At 31.1% G+C, this 25,097-nt stretch overlaps 2 protein-coding genes across 3 annotated transcripts; both read left to right on the top strand.

The window, feature by feature from the left end:
- The first annotated feature begins 1,158 nt into the window (after window positions 1–1,158).
- Window positions 1,159–3,373, top strand: LOC118046230 (uncharacterized). 2 transcript variants are annotated; one of them, XM_035055046.2, is made up of 3 exons: window positions 1,159–1,885; window positions 2,518–2,589; window positions 3,090–3,373. In XM_035055046.2, the coding sequence occupies exons 1-3, from the start codon at window positions 1,301–1,303 to the stop codon at window positions 3,093–3,095; spliced, it is 663 nt and encodes a 220-aa protein (XP_034910937.1). In that variant the 5' UTR covers window positions 1,159–1,300; the 3' UTR covers window positions 3,096–3,373. The 2 variants fall into 2 exon arrangements, with proteins under 2 accessions (XP_034910937.1, XP_034910936.1); XM_035055045.2 differs by having other exon boundaries at window positions 1,160–1,885; window positions 3,086–3,373.
- Window positions 3,374–23,872: 20,499 nt separating this feature from the next.
- LOC118046234 (transcription repressor OFP14) lies at window positions 23,873–24,987 on the top strand. The gene has a single exon (XM_035055053.2). It carries the CDS (start codon window positions 23,919–23,921, stop codon window positions 24,795–24,797), a length of 879 nt encoding a protein of 292 aa, XP_034910944.1. The 5' UTR covers window positions 23,873–23,918; the 3' UTR covers window positions 24,798–24,987.
- The last annotated feature ends 110 nt before the right edge of the window (window positions 24,988–25,097 follow it).

Here is a 25,097-nt window from a genome sequence, read left to right as displayed (position 1 = left end):
CCCTCCCTTTAAGTCTGTGTAACTATTTATTTATAAATAAAAATGCTAAAAAAAATTTAGTTTTGAAAAAAGTAAATCAAGATCAACTATTAAATTTTAAGAATAAATCAAAACCATTCATTTTCTAACTTAGAAACAAGACTTAGATTAAAAGAATTGATTGTAAACTATTTAATTCAAAAGGATGAGTTGCTTGATGAGAGGCTTTTTATTTTTTAGATTTGATCATGTCCCTTCAATAATTACAATTAAATCATTAAAAATTATTTTTTATTTTATTTTAAATTCTTTGGAAAAAAAAACTTTACAAACGACTCAAATAGGCAAAAAAAATATTTTTTTTTTTTTTTTTTTAATTATTTGTAATTTAAAAAAAAAAGTAGATAAAAAATAAATACCAACACGCATCATGTTGATATATTAAACAAGCAAGATGTTCAGGTGTATACGCAACCAATCACAAAGTTTGCCAAACCTCGACAACTTCGTCGAATGAATGATCGTTAACAATACAAACGAGTCAAATCAAACGCTAAGCCATAGTTCTTTTCTTTCATTCCGTTTCATGTTCCCTCACTGTATACATCAAATCAAGAAAGTTCTTTCTATGTATTAACACCTCACTTTCTAAATTTGAGTAAAATTTAACCTTGTTTTTTCTCAAAAAAAAAAAAAAGATAAAGAAAAAGAAAATCTTGCTCGATGCTTATTTATCTTTCACTAATATTTTTCTACTCTTTCTTTAGAGTTCACCACTAATTAAGACGTCAATACTTTATAAAAACACGAACTTCACATCTCACTTGTGTAGTTGTGTGATGCTAAAATTATTAGTAGTTGTACACAGCACAGAGAAGCAAAAGTGATGATGATGACGACCTTAACGCAACAAACAAAGCTAAACGAGCTTATTTTATAGTATAGTTTTAGTTTTTTTTTAAATAATTTTTTGTGTTAAAATATATATCTATAATATTTTTTTATTTTTAAAAATTATTTTTAATATTAGCACATTAAAATAATTTAAAAATACTAAAATTATATTAATTTAAAGTTAATAAAAAAAATAAAAATAATTTTAAAATACAAAAACAAAAATAACATGTCACACTCATGTCCTCCCCACATGAATAACCCCAGCAAGCAATCCCAACAGCTAGGAAGGCTCCTCTACAATTTCCCCACATCATAACAAAACCTTGGAGAGCAAAACACCAAACCCCGCAACCTCTACTCACTTTCCTCGCCAAAATTATCTTCCCTTTCCCCACCCTTCCTCCCCGTAATTCCCACGCCCTTTATGGCTCTTCCCAAAAGTACTGAACCACCACTTCCACTTTCACCAACTCATTGCTATACTCTAATACCATGTGATCAGCATGAAGAAGGAGGCGTTGTGTTACCTTTTTACCGCCACCCCACCACTCAGGACTGCCGTCGATGGCCATTGATAATCGCTATAATATTCCTCCTCCTCCTTGCAACGCTTGTCTATGTTTTTTGGCCCTCCGATCCCACGGTCAAGGTCGTGAGGCTGCGCCTAAACAAGATACACATCCACACCTTGCCTATAATTAACATTGACATATCCTTGTATGTTACTTTGAAAGTACGCAACGTCGATGTGTATTCCATGGATTTTAGAAGTCTGGATGTTGCTGTGAAGTACAGAGGGAAGAGGCTGGGTCACGTGAGATCTGATCACGGTCACGTGAGGGCACTAGGATCATCCTACGTGAATGCTGAAGTAGATTTTATTGGGATCAGTGTTTTGTCTGACGTGGTCTCCTTGCTCGACGACTTGGCCAGGGGAACGGTGCCGTTTGATACTGTCACCGAGGTTTCTGGCAGTCTTGGGTTGTTGTTCTTTGGGTTCCCTTTGAAGGTAATATTATCGGATTTTATTTTATTTTATTTTATTTTCTTGACATGTACTGTAAGCGTTCCAATTTTGAAGCTTTTTTTCGGTTAGAGAGACAAAATTATTTAAGGTAATGTATGTCAGTTGTGACTTTTAATTAAGATAATGTTTCATATTATAGTAGTAGTATTTTTTTCCTTCAAAATATATTATTTTTTTATTTTTTTAAATTTAAATTTTGATATTAGAATTTTAATATAATTCAAAAACAAAAAAAAATAATTAAAAAATAAAAATTTTAAAAAACACAATTGAATCACAAAAATAAACATTACATCACCTCATCAAGAACCTTGTACAACTGCTGCGATTACTCGCTAGCCAAGTTATTGGGATTGAACACAAGTCATAGAAAAATGCACCAAGTTTTGAAGCCTTCAATCAATATGCTAATTAATTTTCTGAATTGTTCTAGGCAACGTACGTTCTTACACTGAATTATATGTTAACAAATTTCTTGTAAGAACTGATTCTTTCTGCCCCATTTTTCCCTTTTTATATGCTCCAGTGCTTCTGTTATATGTATTATGTATTGCTTGTAAGTTTTATCGATTCCTTGTGTTTCTCGTACCAATTTTGACTCTGTCTTAACACAGGCAAAATTGTTCTGTGCGGTTCTGGTAAATATAAATAACCAGACAATTGTTCGTCAGACTTGTTACCCTGAGGTCAGTAGCCATTGCTCTCTCTGTTACTTACTGTTGTTATTGGCAATGGCGTTGGGGGTGGCCATTGCTGATCATATTATGTGTTCTTCAATGCAATTTTCGCTGTAAACGAATGCCATATAATACCTTAACACCGCACAATCTAAAACCATGGGATTGCGGCAATCCCTTGATTTCTTTCCGGTGGCCTTCCCGTACAAGTTAGTACAGTGCAGTTCTGGAGCGGTGGTTGACCTGTTGATCTGTGATTAACCAGCCTGCTTTGGGGGGGATTTAGCATGGCGTTATGTTTTTGTGCATTATTGGGGGATTAGTAGTCAAGATTAATTGATACAATCAGATTACTCAAATTTGTATATTAAATATTGAGAATTTATTTATTTTTTAATAATTGTCTGGTTATTTTTCACAATTGAAAGTAATCTTGTGATAACATTATCTTAATTAATTAAGAGTAGCTCGCTTTTTTAGCTAAAATATATATGTATCTGTGTAGTCAGAGATGAATTTGAAGCCCTGAGGCAGGTGGTGCAGCATAAGCTAAAAGATTCAGGCGGTGCTCCTCCATGTATAGACAGGAAAACCTGGGCTAGTGAAATTGGAAGCATACGTATGCACTGTTTCTCCTATCTGTATGTATTTTTTCCTTGAGAATCATTAATTTTGTGTATGTATATATGTCTATGGCATTTGTAGTATTATTAATACTACATATCAACTTAATCATCAATTTTGTAATCAATTATGTTGCGTATAAGCATTGGACTTTCTGTGTTTTTTTCTTCTTCTTCTTTTTGTTAATAACTAGTTTATTAAGGGTAATTTGATCTTTTACTCATGATTAATTCATATTAAAATATAAAAAAAATTATTGAAGCATGTTTTACACATGTCAATGTGTGAAAGGTGCATAAACACTTTTGGCGACTCGGACAACGCCTCCTAGAGTGGTCAATACTGTCCTTCCACTGTGTCATTATTTTCTCTTCCTCCTGGTACAACATGTGCTAGTGGTAATGTGGTAGTTTGTCGATAAAGGATTTTTTCTTTCTTTCCTTAAAATTACAAGTTAGTCCTATTTGTTGTTGATATATTAAATTTAGTTCTTATTCTTTTATTGACTTTGTAAAAGAATTATTTGTTATCAATTTATTCCTTCAATTTTAATTTGTCATTTTTTTTCATTTGTTTCATTATTCTTTTGATTTTTTTTTCCTTAGCCTTTTTTGTAAAAGTTTTAATGGTTTTTAATTTTATTATTTAATCTAAGCTTATAATATATTATTTTTCTAATTTGATTCTCATTCTTTTTATTTTTTTTTCTTTTGTTAAAGTTATTTTTCTTTTCAATTAACCTTTTAATTAAAAATTTATGGTTGCCCTCTAATTTATTCTTTTGTTTTGATTTTCACCCTCATTCTTATAATAACTACTTTTAAAAAAATCTTTTTGTGTTTTTCTTGATTTTATCCTTCATTGTTTGATTTGGTACAGATTGAGCTTCGTATTTTTTTCAAGTCTAATTATTTGGGTCATGAGTTAGACATGTTTGTCCACCCTAACAGCATTTTCTAAGAAAATATAAGGGCCCACACGCGTGGGCCCTCTTTTTTTCTAATCTTTCTTTTAAAAAAAGATATACCTTTTTTTTAACATGTGTTTTTTAAAAATAATTCTTTAATTTATATCTAAATTAATACTCCTTCTCTTTTTTCTTTTTTCTTTTTGTTTATTTAGACTTTTTGAAAAGGTGATTGTTTTGTTTATTATTTTATATGTATTTAATTTTAGAGATATTATTTTAATTCATCTATAAGTTTTTTTTTTGTTTTGTATAAATGAAATTTATATTTAAAAATAAAAAATATTTATTTTTGGATAATATTTCTAATATGTGCAACCTTACATAATATTTGTTTTCTCTTTAATTTTATTCAATCAATTTCATATATATGTCTAATTCTATTATAATTTGATTAAATAAAAAAATTAATAAATAAAGTCATTGAACACAACTAGTTAAATGATCTATATTATAAAATCAAATATCTTGATCTACATCTATCATTTAATTTTTTAAATTTTGTCTTTAGTTATTATTAATAACTTTTTTTATATATTGATATATATGATTTATATAAGTTATTGATTTATTTGGTTAAATATATGTATAAGTTTTTTTTTTTTACATTTAAAAATTTTTTATGTAAGAGAATACATTATAAAATCCTGTAACTTTAAGAAAAAATCAACCAACAAGGGTTAGAAAACTAGTATTGTTTGTGCCTCGTTTTGTAACCAGAGGAAGAGATAAGCATCTAAGGGAGAGAAAATCTACGATTATCACAAGAAACAAGTGAAGACAAATATAATTGGAACTACTAAACTATTCTGACACGTGTTGGATAGAAGGTCAAAGTGGCCCAGAAGTTACATGAGCCTATTAACAAAGAAAGTGATCGTCTTAACTCCATGGGATATCCAAACTACAAGCTCAGAGCTCAATGACCCAACACAGGGAGTCCAATCCATGTTAAAGGGGATTTCGTTTCTTTTCTTTTCGAACCTGGAAGGGTGACACATGGTTATATTGAATAGTGATGACTAGCTATCTCCTTGGCTCGAGGGAGGTTTAATTTTTTTAGAACATATATATATATATATATATATATATATATATATATATATATATAAAAGAGTAAAGGTTTTGCTAACCTGTTTTCTTGGAGAGAGAAAAGGTAAGAATTTGATGCATATTGGGAAAAAACATTTAAAATATTGAGATAGTGTTATACCAAAAGACATTTATTTTTTTATAAATATTAAAACAATAATATATTAAATTGAACTTAATTTTGGTTAAAATATAAAATTCAAGACTTGGGTCATAAAACTCATTTCAACCTAGTATTGAAAAAAAAAATTAAAAACAAAATTCAATTCGAAAAAATGACTAAAATAATCTTGAGTCAACCCGAGTAAATTTATCAAACCTATGATACAGGTCATAAGAACAGGATAACCTCATAAAATTTTTTAAAAAAATACATAACTTAAATCTCAATCAATCAAATATTGGAGGATGAAACTAAAAAAAATATTTAATTTTTTAAAAGACAATCAACCAAAAAAGACCCGAGACAACACAAGTTAAATCACCAAACTTAAGACAATAAAGAAAGCTCTTGCCAATACAATTCCAACAATACCAAACAAAGACACCTCCGAAGGTCAGTGGATGTCACACATGCCACCTAAGAGTCTGTTTGGTATTGTGGTTGCTTTTGTGGTTGTGGTTTAAAAAAAGTAGTTTAATAAAAAGTGCTTTTTGTGAGGTTCGTTTTAAAATTTGATGTGTTTGGTTAAAACTGCGGTTAAAATTGTGGTTGAAAAAAATTAATTTCTTGTAGTTGGTTATTATATTTTTTGTATGGGGTTTGATTGTAAAATTACTTTAAAAAAAATATATCTATATATTTATAATAGATGCTATTTTACTTTATTATAACAATCAACTATTTACCTCTTGTGTTTGGTGCACGCAATAATCTTGCCCTTGTCTTTTTAACTTAGACAGATTGGCATCAAAATTAATACAATTTTTGTTAATTAGCTCAAACTAATAATGCTACTAGAAAGGATAAAATTGCATCTTTTGAGGATATATAACGAGACCAAGGAAAAGCTCTCATGGCATACTTTCTTTTTCTCTTCAACATCCCAGTGATGGGCATCTGAAAGCTCCCAATCTGCTCCTTTTCGTGTTGCCCATTTGGTTCATTATTGCCTCTGTTTGAGACGAGAGAAGGGAACAGAGGGGAAGGAAAAATTTGGGAAATGGGAGTCTAGATCAATGGCAATAATTTGGGAACATAGAGGAAGGGAGCAGAGGAGACGAGCTAACGGGAATTTGGTGCAGGTAGAAGCCTCGTTTGACAGAAGAAAGGACAGAAGAAGGGGTTGATAAAGTTTTGTGTTAATTACAGTGTCGGTGAAAGAGAGAAGAACACGGAAAAGCAATTGTAAATTGCTTTTCAAAAACTGAGGTCCAGCCTCAGTTTTTGAGTGGGACCCATATGAATAAAACTGTGGTTTAACTTAACCAAACGTTTCAATATTGCTTTTACTTTAATCCGCAGCCGCAGCCGCAGTGCCAAACGGGCACTAAGGGTATCGTCCTCCTTAACGCACTAACACAGTGTTTTACATGCACCAATAACTGTTTCACATTTTTGTTCAAATCACTCCCTGAATTGACAAGTTTCAAATTCAGTCACTAAGATGGTGTTTGGGAATGCTTCTACGGCTGCGGTTTATAAAAAAGCAGCATTACACCTGTTTGGTTAACTACAAACCACAGGTTTATTTGGCGTAGGTCCCATTAGAAACCGCGTTTCAAATACAAAAAATGAAAAGCAATTATCTTTTGCTTTTCATGCGTTTCTGTTCTCTCTCATCACCGAAGATTTCCAATTGCTTCCCAACTGTTCTCTCGCAGACCCTCATTAATTTGCAATAAACTCTTCCCAACGGTAAAAAAAAAAAACCCAAAAATATCACTGGAAAGCAGTGTTGTGTAGATCTACCAGTTTCCTTCATGCGGTTCTCTCTCTCACCACCAAACTTGCCCTAACCACCAACGCCAGACAAGCTTTTCTTCCCCTCTATCCATTCAAACACAACCCGTCACCGATCCGTCCCTCCATTGTTACAATTGCAGAAAAAAAAAAAAACAAGAGATTAGTCCCGAGAAAGGTCCACGAGCGAGATACCAGGTACTATCCGTTCCCTTTGTCAATTTCTTTTATGTTTCTCAAAATCTAATTTTTGTAATGGGTTTTTCATTTTGCAGAACACAGCTGCAACACCGTTGGGGTTTGCAGAAACGCAGAGACTGAGGTAAGTTCCTCCCTCATCTCCATCTTCTTTTTCGGTTTTTTAGATGAAAAATTTCATTGCTGCTGCATACTCGATTACAAATTTATGATTTGTAAATCTTGAACAAGTAGAATACTTTTTTTTTGCTGGCTTTACAGGTATGTAAAAAAACTTATGTCGCACCAACTCTATGATAGTATTTTTATTGAATGTTATTTAATTATTTAAATATTTTTATTAACAACATATAATTTTGTTTTTGTTTCCATGTAATTGAAGTTATGGATGATCCACGATTTAATAACATATTTAATGAAGATTTCGATGGTAATTATGATGATGTAATGAACCGGATTGTAGATCAAATTAATTATCCTAGTTGTGGAGTTAGTGGTGCTTCAGTTGATGGTGCCGGAGATGATAGTAATGGAAACGACTCCGACGACAGTAGTGACGACGACAATGATGATGCCGATGACGACGATGATGCCGACGTTGACGGTGATAGTGATGATGACGATGCATTTATTATAAGGAGGCATTGTGATAGGAAAAAATTAAATTTATGCACAGCTGGAGCTATAAATGCGTATTATATTAATTATATGTATAAAGAACCATGTATGGTTTCCTATAACACAGGGATGCGTTGGTTGATGGAGGTTTTAAGAGGTCATTGGAAACGAAGTGTTAACATGTTCAGGATGGACGCAACGACTTTGTTGAGTTTGTGCACCGACTTGGAAACGCACCATGGTTTAAAACCGTCAAGAAGAATGAGCGTTATTGAAAAGGTGGCAATGTTTCTATTTACAATAGCAGTTGGGGCGTCAAATAGACAAGCGCAGGAAAGATTCCAGCATTCAGGTGAAACTGTTAGTAGATGTTTTAAAGAAGTGCTTAAATCATTACGTTTGTTTGCTGTAGAAATCATAAAACCAGTAGATCCACAATTTACGAGCACACCAAGAGAAATTGCTATGAATCCAAGATTTATGCCACATTTCAAGGTAAGATTAATTTTTTATATATATATAATTAAGTAGTTTAATTAAGTTGTTCGGAGGAGTATGAAATATATTATAAATGTTTATATGAGTACAATAAATGTTTTTGTGGCATGTAGAATTGTGTCGGTGCAATTGATGGAACACATGTTCGTGCATGCGTACCAGCTGAAAATCAAATTCCATTTATTGGAAGAAAAGGTGTACCAACACAAAATGTAATGGCCGCTTGTAGTTTCGACATGCAATTCATGTTCATGTGGGCAGGATGGGAAGGCAGTGCACACGATACTCGTATTTTTCTGGAGGCTATTGACAATAACACTATCAACTTTCCAAAACCTCCAGAAGGTTGTGATTTTGACTAAATTGAAGATTGGGTAATTGAAGGAATATAATTATTTTTTTTAGTTTTGTTTAAAATTACAATGTTATTTTTTTCAGGAAAATACTATTTGGTTGATGTTGGATATCCAAACGAGTATGGATATTTGGGTCCCTACAAAGGCGAGAGGTATCACTTCCAAGAATTTAGACGTCGTAGACAACCAAGTGGTCGGAAAGAAGTGTTTAATCGTGCACACTCGTCACTACGTAACGTGATCGAACGTTCTTTTGGGGTATGGAAACAGAGGTGGAAAATTTTGCAAAACATGCCTGCTTATCCATACAAAACACAAGTTGAGATTGTAGTTACATCAATGGCACTACATAATTATATTAGAAGGAGATCGCAAGATAATGTAGTTTTTTCTGAGTATGATCGCAACCCCAATTTGATTCCAGATGACTTTTTGCCTGATACTGTGCAGTCTTCGGCCGTTCAAGGGTCACAGAGGCCTTCACGTATGGATTTTGTATGCGATGGAATTGCCAATAGTTTGATGGAACAATAAAAGAGTACATTAATGTATAACGATTTTTCATTTTGTTATGTAATCATAATTACAAAACACCTATGTTTTGGAATTATATATGTGTGTCTATATATGTCATTTTAATTAATTTCAATCAAATATTTAATTCCAATCAAATATAAAACACAAACCATATTAACAAAATACAAGAAATATTTTTTTTGAACCACAGTTTTTACCAAACACAAAACTGCTTTTTTTCAACCACAGTTTTGTAACCAAACACCTAAAACTGCTTTTTTTAAAACCACAACTTCAACCACAGTTTTTACCAAACACTAACTTTTTTTAAAATCAACCTCACAAAAAGTACTTTTTATAAAACTGCTTTTTACAAACCACAACCACAAAAGCTACCACAATACCAAACACACTCTAAACCTTCAACTATTTTAAGTTAATTAAAAATCAAACTTGGTTTTGCCAAACCAAGCATCAACAAAATGCCAGATTTGTTTCTTGATACCAAAAGAATCTCATGTGAAATCAACTAAAGCAAATCATCATGTATGGTCCTAAATCACTTGGCATAAAAATAAAAAAACTCAAGGTAAAAAAATATTGTTGGATCACTATTTAATCTACAAAGCTTTGATGTTTAGTACTACTGAAATATTTGCTAACCGAAACCTATAGATGTTATAAAGTCTTTTAGGTATTATAATAGTTATTGTTTTTTAAAATATTTTTTATTTAGAAATACATCACAATAATATTTTTTTTATTTTAAAAATTTTATTTTTGATATCAATATATCAAAACAATAAGAAAAGACTAAAAATATTAATTTTTTTAAAAAAAATAAACTAATTTTAAAACATAAAAAATAAACTGGCTATTAAATTCTTTTTAATAATAATTAATAATATCCTTAATGTATAGGTGTAACCGTGTTTGTTTTTGAAAATATTTTAAATTTTGATTTCATTATGGATGTGATGGGATCTATTTAATTATTTGCACAGAAGAATGATGTGATGTGAGACAATTGTTTCTTATTAAAAATTATCGAATAGCTTATATAATATTCATCTTTTGCAGTAGGATGCATGTTGGACAAAAAAAAAGAATTTGAACGCAAAAAAAAAAATATAAAGGAAATGAAAAAAAAGTTCAGATGAAGAAAAAATATATAATTACATGGATTCAAAGAAAACTTTAACGTGCAGCAAAAATGCATTTTGAATTTTTTAAAAAAAAAAATCAAAATACTATGATCAATTTAAAATAATTTAAAAAAAAAATAATATAATATCTTTAAAATATATATATATATATATATATATATATATATATATATATATCAAAACAACAACATGTTAGATCAATCTAAACTTTGTATCTTAACCCATCAAACTTGATATTTAAGTTATAGACTCCACTAGATTTAATAAATCTTTTTATATTTCTTTTATCTAAATACATGATAAAAAAAATATAGAGAAAAGGAGAGGTAAAACAATTAAGTTGGAAGAGAAAAATCAAGATGATATTCTTCAAAAAAAATATTTACACGGCTATTGAATTAACTTGTTAAACTTCTAATCCAGATCATTAGATTGTGATAATCTTGTAAAATGCAACTTGGAACAAATTAATCCTATGGAAACTAAAATGAAATATACCATGAAGACCAATTTAAAATAATTGAGAATAATAAAAGGCTTAACTAATTAATTAGCCAACTATTTTCTATTTATATAAGTAAGAAAATGTACAATAGTTATTGTAAAGATCTAAACATAAGAGTAAGCCTATCAACCTTTTCTAATTATATACCACCTATATTATGCAAGTTTCTCAAGCTGAGGGTGGAGAGTCAACTCAAAGTTTGAACCAAAGAGTAATAAAAGAAATAGTAAAAAGTGGCTTAGTAAAAATATCGACAAGTTGATCCTTGAAAGAAATAAATTAAATCTGAATGTCCTTTTTAGCAACTCTGTCGCATAAGAATAAATAAATCAATCTCAACATATTTAATACAAGCATGAAAGATAGGATTAGTAGACAAATAAGTAACATCCAAATTATTACACTAAATCATAGGCATAGAAGTCGGTATAATCTGTATATCAAACAATAAATATTGAAGTCATAGAACCTCAGCAGTGTCGTTAGCTAAGACTTTATACTTAGCTTTGATAGAAGAACGAGTAACCATGCGTTGTTTGCCTGATTTCCAAGAAATCAAGGTATTACCAAAGAAATCAAGATAGCCACCTGTAGACTTACGATCATCAACACTACCAGCTCAATCAACATCTGTAAAACTATGTAAAGTAAAGGATGAGCTACGGTTGATATGTAAGCCAAAAGAAATCATACTCTTAAGATAACACAAAATACATTCAATGGCAGCCCAATATGTATCGGTAAGAGCATGCATAAATTGACAAACCGTGTTAACAATAAAATAAATATCTGGTCTTGTAAAAATGAGATACTAAAAAGCACTAATAATTTGATGAAATTGAGTAGGATCAAAAAATAAGCAATCAAGTATTACAGTAACCTTCGAGGTAGAAATAGAAGTATCAACAGGTTTACAAAAAGACATACCTACTAAATGGAGGATATCAAGTACATACTTATATTGTCGTAGCAAGAGTCTCATACTAGTAGGATGAACCTCAATCCCTAAAAAATAATGAACAGCACCTAAATCTTGAAACTCAAACTCAAAGCTTAACAATTGTATCAATCGGTGAAGCAAGGCTGAATTGCTTCCAATAAGCAAATTATCATCAACGTAAACCAATAAATAAAAAATAACAGCACCTATAAACAAGATGAATAATGAAGAGTCAATCTTCAAAGCACAAAATCCAATAGAGAAATGATAATCACTTAAGTGAGTGTACTATGGCCTAAAGAGCTTGTTTCAAGCCATATAAAGATTTATGCAATCGACACACATGAGAGGGTATAATTAATAAAACCTGGAGGTTGCTGCATGTATACCTCTTCGTCAAGGGTCCCATTGAGAAAGGCATTATGGATATTCAGATAATTAATTTTCCAAACACAAGAAACCACAATGGAAAAAACCAACTGAATAGTGGCTTGCTTAATAACATGACTAAAAGTCTTAGAATAATCAATACCTTCTTGCTGATTAAAGCCTCTAGCAACCAACCGAGCTTTGTAGTGCTTAATGCTGCCATTTGCACGACACTTGATCTTGTACACCCAACAACTACCAATAACATTAATCAAATGATGAAAAGAAACCAAAGACCAAGTGTCTTTATAATGCGGTGCTTGAATTTCATATTTCATAGCACCGTGCCAAGCCACATACCTATCGGCATTATAAAATGTATTTGATTCATAGGCACAAGAAAATAGTACCCGAGAGATAGGGCTAGCAGATGAAGCCAAAAAAGCTGTCAAGTTTGTTATCTTTGGCAGTCGTGGACGAGGAACCATAGGATGCTGACGAACCACAGAACTAGAGCCAAGTAAGGTTGAACCTTTTATATTGTTGTAGAGGATAGAAATAGAGGTCAACAACCAAATTCAACCCAGCAGGAGAGTTAGACCAAGAGACAGGACTGAAAGCCGCGGACTTAGGTGAACCATCAGCAAAACCAGAAGAACCAGTAGTATCATACCTAAAAAATCACAACTGTAATAGTGCCATTTTATTCGTGGGTATGAGGATAAATTAGACAATGATTAATATCAACAGTCTCAAAGAAAGTATTTAACTTATAATATTCACCATCCTAATCAATTTGAACATATTTAATTTTTAGTGAAAAATATGCTCAATAAAAACTTGAAAATGATGGAAAATATAAAATACATCAAATTTCACAATAAAAGGATAATATCATATATATTGTGTATGCACATAGACAAACATCACAAAATAACAAAAATCATTAGAAGAAAAAATAGAAATAATACCCTAGACATCACTAAAAATTAATTCAAGTGGAATATAAGATTTATGACTCGTAAGTCCTAACGACAAACATAATGACTTTCCTAATGGGTATGCTTGACTTTGAAAAAATAAATGTCTAGAGTTACAAGCAAGTTTATTATTTGATACTAAAAAATTAAAAACATGGGAAATAGGATGACTTAATCGACGATGTCAGATATCAGCAAAAACAGATATGCAAAGAGACAAGTAAGCTTGAGGAATTGATGTGGAAGAAAACTTGGACAAGACATAGAGACCATCATTACACTAACAAGGAAGGAGCACTGTCTTGGTGTTGAAATCTTTACTATAAAATACAGAATCGTGAAATTCAAAATAGACATTATTATCATGATAAATTTTTTAAACATAAAAGCAATGGCTTGGTAATGTAAGGTACATGAAGAACACTAGATAAGGTAAAAGTGTGTTTTGGTGTGTGTAACGTAATATGTCCAATATCAGATATGGAAAGATCATTATCATCACCAACATACAAATGATCAATTACTAAGATAGGGTTCAGACCCCGTCAGAGTCGCAAGGTCAAGAGTAACATGTCGATTCACACCGATATCCAAAAGCCAATCCACAGAGTTCGTTGAGGAGATGTTGCTGACAACAAGATTGGCATGATGCTGGTGTCTATGGCTGCGCATTGAGGCACTGAATGACCAAAGAAATGGCATAGCTGGCACCTGACATTCTGCCTAAAAGGGTGTGTATTGGACCACTATTGGGTGTCGTTATGCCTTTTGTTCTATTGACAATTATTTTGCCTCTAGTCATTAGTGGAAGAACCATTGAACCCACAGTAATTAGACCCTGAGTCGTCATCAGTTACTATTGTGGCGTCAACCACCACGAGAATGCCCTTTGTCATGGTCAGAATTGAAGTTGTTGTTAAATAAACCAGGGGAATGGAGTTGTGCAACAAGAACTGATCATAGTTGAGCCAGCTTGGGCAACAAGGGAATAGTGACAGCAACACCCATAGATTGAAGAAAGCTTTTATGAAGAAGCTCATTAGTAAGAAGATGATAAAGGTCTATATAGGACAGAGGAAATGAGTGCACTCAGAATAAGTTAATCTTGTTATTTTCAACAAAGGAATGATGGATTAACTTGAAGACAAAAGTCATTAGTAGTAGCCATATGAGGAGGACACGGCAAAAAACCATCAACAAATTAAAAAACACCTTGTCCAAGAAGATACAATTTTATCTGCATTTGCCAATAGAGATAATTGGTGTTTATAAGCTTCAAAGAGATAACATGTTGAGTGTTAGAAAAAGAAACAATTATCGCAATTGTTGCCTTTATGGCAGCAACAATCTCGACAGTAGTAGAAGTCATTTTAGGAGCCATAGTTGAGTCCAAAACAGAGGAAGAAACAGAGGTTTGCACCGGTGGTGGAGAAGAAGAAGGTTGCGACAAGGGAATGGCATCTAAAGCAATAAGAGTGGAGTCCATTAGAGATGAGAATTTTAACATGTTTAGGGCTCTGATATCAAGTTAAGAATAATAGGAGGCTTAACCAATTAGTTAGTCATCCTTTCTTATTTATATATGTAGGGCAGTATACAATAGTTATTATAGAAATCTAAACACAAGAGCAAGCCTATCAATCTTTCTAAATTATATACAACCTATATTGTGCAATTTCTCATAATTAAAATAAACCTAATACTTCAAAAAAGAATTTAACATGGCATCTTTTTTAAAAGAACTATCGAAACGATAATATATTGGATTGACCCGGGCTTCGTGGTCTAGCCCATCAAATCTGCAACTCTGATCATGGATTATACTTTATTTAATAATTTTATTTTTTAGAATTTTTTTACCTAAATATATATAAAAAAAAATCAAGAATAGAAAAAAATTGAAGGACTTAAACAAAAAAACAAAAAACAAAACAAAAAAGAGGTCATGTGCCAAAGTTTGGACCAAGTGGCCTAGTACGGTTGGGCTTCTAAAAGAAAAGCCTAAAAAATTGAGTCTTTTAGCCTAGGCTCAAGCGCCTAGACTTGATTTATATTTAAAAAATAAAACATTTGTAAGGGGTGGCCCCATATTATTTAATTTAAAAAAAAATCAAACAATAAGTTGTTTCTTACCCAAAATCTAATCACCATAAAGGCTAGAAAATTAAGGGAGATAATTCTTATTCTTGCACTAAAATTTCATTTTTCAACCATTTTTTATTCAAAAACTAACATCATAAAACCCTATATAAATCATCCAATAACTCTACAAAAAATCTAAAAATTGCTCGAAAAGCAAAATCAAAAAAAAAAAAAAAAAAACCTTGAATCCAATCTCCTTTTTTATTTTTATTGATATTCATACTAAAAATAATCATTATTAAACTCTTCTCACTAAATGTAATTTATTAATATTAAAATTGATTTTTTTATAATTAAAATCAGTATAAACTAATAAATTTCTTTTCTTTTAAATCAGAATCCAATTGATTTTTTATTTTCTTTTTTTAATGAAATTCGGAATATAATAAAAATGGAGCAATCACTTGCGCATTTTCCTTCGTGCTTAAAGAAAAGCCAGGGTTACATGAAGTACCAAAAATACTACTTGAAAGTTGAAGAAAGCGGAAGACAGGCATAGTAATGTGTGCCAATTAAGCAGTCGTTGGAGATGATGAAGGGCATGTATAGCTCCATGAATGCGAGCATTTGAAGCTTGAAAACAGCCAAGCTATATATCCAATTAGTGAAGCTAGTAACTGTCCCTTGAAACGCTCGAAATGTCATGATATTAACTCCGACTAATTAATGTACAATCTAGATTAGATCATGGACGAATATATCCATTAATTAAAAAGCTCTACCATGCTACTTGATAAAGTAAAAAATAAATATTTTAAATCCTCGAAGGAAAAAGGGGAAGAGGGCAAGAGAAGAAGGAAAATAATATCCTTTGCTAATGTTTACTTCGGCTTTTGCAAGTGGTAGCCTTGCAACTGAAGATTTTTGTCACATGTAGACTTAAGAAAGGTATTAATAATTAAGACTTGCCTCGCATCACATTGCTGTCAATTGAATGATTCGGACGACCGGTGCTTTTGACGAAAGATCAAATGACTTGTGCCTGCATGCTAGCTCTAGCTACTTGTATTAATCTGTGGTCCACTATAATAATCTCACATCAAGACTTGCATTCTCTGTACAATAGTTTATATATATATATATATACAAGGCTTGCATAATTTGACTTTGAGACGAAGAATATACATTTGAACGTCAGTATATACAGCTCTAGCGCTTCAAAAGTAGAGCTCTCTGCTAGCTATGCTAAGAACCAAAGAAGCAAAATACTAGTTTGAAGCTTCTCTCAAGACCATGGAATGGTGCAATTCAGGCAGTCGAAACATGAAAAGCTACGCAGAAATCCGGTATGATCGGATTGGGTCCTTCAAGGCAGTGGTCAGTGCTGAGTCAAAGACACCGAGGTGGAGATTGTTGTGGAGGAAGATGGTGAAGACAAAGAGGAAGGTTTTTGACAGTTCATCGTCGGCGCCCAAGGTTTATCTTACCTATGATCCTTATACCTACTCTCAGAATTTCGATCATGGCTTGGTGCTGTCCAACCCCGACGACAGCTCCCGGTCTTTCTCCGCTAGGTTTGCTGTCCCTTCCAGGATCTTTGAGAGAGGTGAAATGGTATAGCCGGTATGATCAAGGGTGTGCTCGTTTTACGTCGTTGAGTTTCCTTAATTATTTCTCATGAAAACAAATCTGCTATGTATGCTGATCAAATTAATATATTTATCTTTACTTACTTCCAGGGGCAGTGCTTTCCTTAAAAATTTAGAAATTGATCACTATTAATTTTGTTTTCTGATCGTACCCTCCAGTTAATCTTAATTTCTTATTTGTATTTTCTTTCTGATCGGTATATATGATATTAGAACTACATAAAATTACATAAAATATAGCTTTGTAAGTTTAAATTTATTAAAACTATAATATTATTGATAAATATAAAAGAATACATATAAAATACCTTAAATAGAATGTCGTTAAGTACACTTGGATTATATAAAAGATGTAATTAAATCACGTTGCTGTCGAGGATTATATTGTCTGATCTCTTGATATAAATGAAATGAATGCACTCATGGGTAGTTGTCCTCTTAATTAAGGTTCACAAACTATATACAAAGTAGAACAAAAGAAATGCAAGCTTTAATTATTAACTAAGTCCAGGGGCCTTCAATAGAAAATATTAAATAGCTTTCTTCACCATGAAAAAACAAAAAAAATATATTAGAGTGTATCATGTTGATCCAGTGGTTCAGACATTGCATTATATAAGAGTGATCACGTTATCACTAGCTGACTTATTTAGATAATTCAAAATAGTAATATTTAAATATCTACTAAAATTTAATTTGGCAGATGATTCAAAACGGGTTCATCTAGCTGGTCTCTCGATCCATGACAACAAGGAAATGAGTGGCTCTTTTCTCTCAATTTGACACATAATTCTCAACTACCATGGATTTTAGGGTTTTTTTTATGGATAGAATCAGGAAAAAAAATGAAGAAAAAGAAGAAGAAGGTGACTAAATGAGTTCAATAAAATAGCCAGAGGACATGTATAAAAGAAGTTTGTTTTGGAGATTGAATAAGTATTTTATAGCCACAGGTTTGTCTCCATGTAGTAAAAGATGTAGGAGGCTTGACATTTCGATTTCACATGTTTCCGCCGGAAATAGTCTACTTATTTTATCAGAAGTCAAAACTACGCTAGTGCTCAGGCGAGGGAAGCACCAAAAACAACTAGGTGTTGAAAAAATGGCATCCAACTTATTTGTCTCTTCCTATGTTTGCCCGGCGTCGTTTTCTTTTTTCTTTTTTTGGGTCAAATATGGCACCCATTTCTATGAGATTCTTTTGGACTGTGGGGCTGATGTTGCACCGTCTCCCGGCTGCACGAGGTCCCATCTGTCTCTTTAATTAATACTTCGTACGCAGATTTCAATTGTTCAAACTTCAAGTCCACAGGGCATTATAATGGCATGTGTCTCTGGAATTTTAGAACATAAAAGAATTATTTTGTTTAATAATTTAATATGTATTTATATTCAACTCATATGAAATTTATATAAAAAATAGAATAAAATAAATTATACAAAAAGCTTAATTATTTAAATAATCTTTGAGTTATTTATTCCTGATTTATTTATTTTATTTATTAAAAAATAATTAAAAATATTTACCTTAATTATTATTTTTACAATGCCATCTTGATATTTTAATATTTAAACAAAAAATATCAACAGCTAAAATATCAATTTTTTTTTTAAAATTTCTTACCTTCTAGTTGTACTTGTATTGCATTTCTAGATTGAAAACCCCAAAACTAGATCTCTCTCTAACCAAAGGATAGTGCCTGCTATTCTATTTTTTAAAAAAAAAAATCAATATGAATCCAAGACTAAAGCTGATGCAAATCTTTTAAACTTGCCAGGACATTTTTGTTAAAAATAATTTTTGAAAAATTTAAAAAATATTATTTTAATATATTTCAAAAAAAAATTATTTTAAGAAAACAACTATAACCGTATTTTTAAATATTTTAAAAAATCTTTATTTTATTAAATTAAATTGGGTTTTTTTAATTAATTGAGGTTGATATTTTTAAAATAAAAATTTACTATATAGGCATACTAAATTTAGAGAAATAGATTTTTCTAAATAATTATTTTAAGATTCAATAAAATAAAAATAAAAATATTTATGATTAAACATCGATTGACTACTAACAAGGAATACAGTTCTACCTTGGGAGGATCATGATTAAACATGATCCCAATTTGTTTTATTTTTCTACATTAGGTGATCATTTTTCTCCAGCCCTACTTAACTAAAATATTTTAATAAAAATCAATTTGCAAAGAAAGTCAGAATCAGTAGGCTTATTCCAAAACAATGGTCCATCAATCCACTCAGCCACGACTAGTCAATATATATATATATATATATATATATATATATATATATATATATATATATATATATATATCTTTTCTTTTTCTTTTTCAGTTTTTTTTTTCTTTTATTCAGCGAAAACTACGCATATATATATTTGCTGCTCATTCTATAAATTAATTCACCCCATCCCTAATTAAGGAAAATAAACCAACGTTGAAAGATATTTTTGAAAAATTATTAAAACATGAAAAATAGTCTAGTCTCTTTCTATATTTTTTATTTACTAACCATATAAAAACTTAAATAATATAAGCCACTTAAACCACTCTTAATACTTACATATTATTATCACTTTATTTTATCCATGAAAACTCAAAAAATGCTTAAAAAGAAGCCTCAAAAAACCAATAATTTTTTAATCCAAAAGTAATGAAACTACATCAAAGCTCATCAAATCTTTATTAAATTAAATTATTTATTATCATATTTATATTTTAATAGATAATCATATTTATTACGAGTTAGAGATCCTAGCATATTATATTTATATTTTGATAGTTCATAACTCTTATATTCATAAGATGTTTTAAACTAACTTAGATTTTAAAAAGCAAATTTCGAAATAATGTTTTAGTTTCTTAATTAAAACAAATAAATAAATAGTGAAACTATTTAATTCTTTTTATTTCTTCTATTTTTGCAAGAAAGATTTACTTATAAATAATCCAAAATAATGTATTAAGATTATAAAAAAAATACCATAAAATATTTGAATAATATACGCGCTTTTGCAAGCGCTTAGTTTCTTAAAAAGAAGAAAACAAAGTTAATTACAAAATACCATGGAGTTGATATTGAAAGGAATGAGTTATAAATAAATCTTAAAATGCAGCAACAAATTCAAAGATTTTGAAACTTTAATTAAAAACTAATTAATTAGCTTCATTAAAGAACTAATTTGTAATTAATTCTTCAAAATACTTTAGAGTGGGTTGATGTACTAGTAATTATTGTTGAAATGATGATGTATGACTACTTTTATGGATGAAAAATAAGGCCAAACTTTACTCTGAATCCAAGTTCAAGTTAGCATAAACCTACCTAAATTAACCTAGGTAATTAAAAGTGTTGCAAGAGAGTTTATTTTTTCTCTTTTCCTTTTTTTTTCTTTTCCCTTGCCGAGACCTCCTTTCTTGCATGCAAAGTTTTTGGTTCAAGAATGGTTGAAAAACAAGTAAGTGATCTCCTATTGTGTTATTTTTCATTTATGGTTTGTTTATGGAAGGATTGAAGAATGTTAGGGGTTTGAGATTTTGAAAAGAGAAGGGGCAGTGGCATATAAGCCTCATGTCTTGCCACCTAATCTATCCTTCATACATTTGATGTTGAGTTTTTCTGGTCCATCTCATGTGTTGGAAGTTCAATTGGTCAAGCTAAGGGATGATATTCATACGAAATCCAATCGGTGGAAATAGTGGATTGACAAGTTAGGAAGCTTTGGTCGAAGGATATTGCATCAATGAAGGTTGTGTAGAGTGACCACTCACGTGAAGAGATGATGTGGGATCTCAAGGAACACATGCGCAACAAGTATTTGTACTTGTTTCATCTCAATGGTAAGATTTCTTTTCTAAAATTTTAAATTCAAGGATAAATTTTGTGTTGCAAGCCCTAAACTTTTGGCCAAAACTTAAGCTTAAATCAGCCCAAACCCACTTAAACTGACCTAAGTAATTAAGAGTGTTGCAAGAGAGTTTTCTTCTCTTTTTCCTTTTTTTTTTCCTCCTTAGCATGACCTCCTCTCCTGCATGCAAAGAATTTCAATATGTTTTTCAACTTAATTTTTTTGTTCGAGAAAGGTTGAAGAACAAGTAAGTGATTTCCTCTTTTGTTGTTTTTCGTTCATGGTTTGTTTGTACAAAGATTGAAAAAGGTTGGGGTTTTGATATGATTTTGATGATTTCATGATCTAGAAGTTATAATTGAAGTATTATGGTGTTATTTAGCTTAAAAATAACTGATTTGATGACTATAATGATGGGTTTTAAAAGAACAAGTTGTCTATTTTTGGGTTCTGCAGATTAAGGACTAACAAGTCGGGATTCTGAAAATTCTGATCGACCGGTTGGTCTAAATCAGTTGATCGATTCACTTGTTGTTGTAGGTCGACTAGTTGGTTTGTATAGTGGTCGACCGGTTGATCAATTTAGTCAATCGATTGACCCTGTAGTGGCGGTTAATCCAGTCTATTAGGTTCAACTAGTTTGGGTTATGTTCAAAATCGATTAGGTAAATCAATTCAATTTTATAATTATGATTTAGTCTATAAATTTAGAGTTTTATTCTCTTTATGTTAATTTTTCTTTGAGTTGTTTTTCAGTGTTTTTCTTATTTGTTATAGGTTCTGCTGACGTTTCTTCTAACAATTTCAATAGTCTCCAGTTCTATATTCGTTTGCCTTTTTTTTTTTTTTTTTTGGGTGAATAGGATAATCTTTAATATGCATGTAATATAAATAAATGTGTATGTTGATTATATGATGAGTACAACTAGTTAATTTCTCAAATATTTATATATGTTGCATTATTTTCTGAGTATTCATCAATTCTTGAATTTGCACTCGTGTTCTTTTGAACTAAACTCTATTTGATATGATATACATTGCTTTAATAATCATGCAAATATCTATTATGTTTTGATATCGGACTTATCAGTTGCTTCATACTAACGGAGAGTAGTTAACCTATGTATACATAGTATTATGTAAACTTGGTTGGTGAGAGAGACACCAACCTTTCACAACTGATCCTCCTATAATAGTAACTTTCAGATATCATCTGATTTTTAACATTTATTCAACTACTTTATTTTAATATGCTTAGTGTGTGTATTTGTTTCAAAATATATAGACTTGCAAACTTTAAATATCTAAAATGCATGTTAAATATTATTATCTCACTGAGTTGGTTGAACTCATCCCTTTATATTTTTTATATTATTTCATGTTTTTAATTTCTGTTAGCAGATGGATTTTGTTGATTTTTTTGCTTCTTTAGTTTTGATTGGTATACCTTGTTTATTCCATGAAACTTTTTTTTTTAGTTTTGCTTCGATGTTTCAATGCTCTACTAATAAATTATTTTGATTAAGTTTGAATTTTGAGAAATAATAAATGTTATGAATTATTTATTTTTTTTATTTTAATGATGAAATATTTTAAAAGTTATAAAATGCTGTGAATTTTATATAATTTGTTTTATAATATGTACGTTTTGAGGCTTAACATAAATGGAGTGTTCTTATGACACCGCTTTTGCATTGCCAGTTATGGACCCGAGTTTTAGGTCATGATAAAAAATGTAAAGTTTAATGGAATTTAAATTACAAGATGCAAATTATAAAGTTCGAAAGAGGAAATGATATATATATATATATAGTCGAGAGAGAGAGAGAGACAGAGAGTATGTTTAGCTCAGGATAGAATCGGCTGAAGGTAATAACACCTTGGACAAAATTATAAATGGAGTGTTTTAAAATATTTAAGAAATATTTTTTAAAATTATTTTTTTATTTATGTCTTAAAAGTGTGGTTTTGAGAAATTTTCATTTTGTATTTAGAGTTTTTAATTGAGTGAGGGGTATTTTTCATTTCATAAACTAGTTAAAAATATATCTTAATTATTTTTTAGACTTTTTAGTCTAGGTGTATAAAATAATAATGCTTGATGATCACCAAAATTTATCAGATTCTAAATTGCTTTAAAAATTAAAGGATATTAATTTATCAAATAAATCTAAAAACAAAAACTTCAATTTATATCATCAAGAATTTGTTAAACAATATTGTTTCAACAAATAGAAATGTTTGTTAATTAACAAGATTACACATACAAACTTGATATAGTGGTCATGCATATGATAACTTTGTTTACTTCAATAGATATCATTTCCAAAAATTGAATTACTGTTTTCCCCTGACGTCTCTTTCTCCTCCTCTTTTTGTGCGTCAAGCTGGCCTGATAGCAGAAACTTCCGGTAAGAATTTTTTTCAAAAGTCACGAATGGAAATCACTCAAATCAAAGATTTATTAACAGGAAGGTATGGCGCCCCAAATAATACATATCGCAAACACTGAATCAATCCATGACTCATGCCATTAACGTCGAAATGAAGCAAGAAGGATGATTTTATTACCATCTTTAGATTCACAATTACTGATTTAAACATATAAATATCAATCAGTACAGTAAAACTCAGCAGCCCGTAAAATAAATCAAATATTGGTCAAACCCTAAATAATCTTGTAACCATATATGCATACTCAAAATCTTGCATGGAAGGTCAATGGTAATGAACAGTAGCATTTAATTACCATCAGTTTTTTGAACAGTAGCATTTAATTGCTGTTAGTTTTTTTTCTTGTCAAATTCTTTTACCCTATGTTTATTTTTTCTTCTTGAGGGTATTTGCTTAACGCCTTTAAAAAATTGCATATTTAAAACGCTGCTGGTTTTTTTTATTATTAATGTTAATGTTACCTTCCATAATTTTCTCATTTATAAACCACCACCATCTCTATTTTCCCATTAAACCCTAACCCTCATCACATATTTTTTCTTGCCAAAAAACAAAATGCCAAAGAAACTCCAAAAGTCTCTCCAAGACTACATCTATAAGATAAAAAACCCTACCCAAAATATCCAATTATCTTCTAATTCTTTCTCAAATTCAAAGAACTGGATATTAAGAGGCTGCAAACACCCTAGAACACTATCCTTTGCCGTAGCTGGTAACCAGAATAAGAGTCGTGATGAAGAAGACGAGGAGAAGGGTGGCGCGGCAACACTCTCTGATGTGGATCGCTTCCTTTTCGAGAATTTTAGGTCACTTTATATCAATGATGACGATGGGAATTCTCAAAAGGAAAGTGATCGTAGATCTAGAGGAGGTGACCAAGCTCCGAGTATGAACGAGATTTTAATTGATTCACCTAGGTATATTGATCCGCCACTGGATCTGTGTGGCTCCCATCGATTCTTTATGGAGCGGGGCTCATCATCCGGCTCACTTGTGGAAGAGGCACGGTCCAGCTTAACTGCCACCTCCGAGAACATGGGTTCAAGTTCAGGTTCAACCTCAGTCTCAACCACCACCCTCAATGACGACTCTGCCACAATTGCTTCAAATGATCCAAAGCAGGTTAGGCTACCAGATGACTGCATCGCAGTGCTAACCTACTCTCCGAGTCCCTACGATGATTTTCGGCGGTCCATGCAAGAAATGGTGGAAGAAAAATTGCAGAATAACGGTAAGGTTGATTGGGATTTCATGGAAGAGCTTTTGCTATGTTACTTGAACTTGAATGAGAAAACGTCCCACAAGTTCATACTCAGTGCTTTCGTGGACCTCGTTGTTGGTTTGCGCAAGAATCCGGACAAAGTTCCCGTCAGATCACGCCATTCTCGAATTGCAAGATCAGGGGGGAGGAGGAAATTGGAAAATGTAACGTAAGATTTTGGTTATATCTGTCGGTTTAAGAATGAATTATATATTAAGGGGTGGTTAGAGAAATTGAGTCTTTAATCAGACTGTTCTTGGCCTTATTCACCTTAATTAGACCTCACATGCAATATATATTCTATAGCCATATATACTTTATATATGAATGAATATATAACCAATTACAACTTTGATTTGGTTTTAAATTTGTGTTCTTCTAGTTTTTGGTGAGATTTGTGGATGTTTAAAATGGTATTGTCTGCTGCCTGTTCCCCGCTTGTATCCTATCGAGCTAGGAATTATAAATGGAAA

The sequence above is a fragment of the Populus alba genome, chromosome 1 (genome assembly GCF_005239225.2).
Source record: "Populus alba chromosome 1, ASM523922v2, whole genome shotgun sequence".
NCBI lineage: Eukaryota > Viridiplantae > Streptophyta > Magnoliopsida > Malpighiales > Salicaceae > Populus > Populus alba.
Note: the sequence above shows the minus strand (reverse complement) of the source record. Positions and strands in the feature narration are given on the sequence as shown.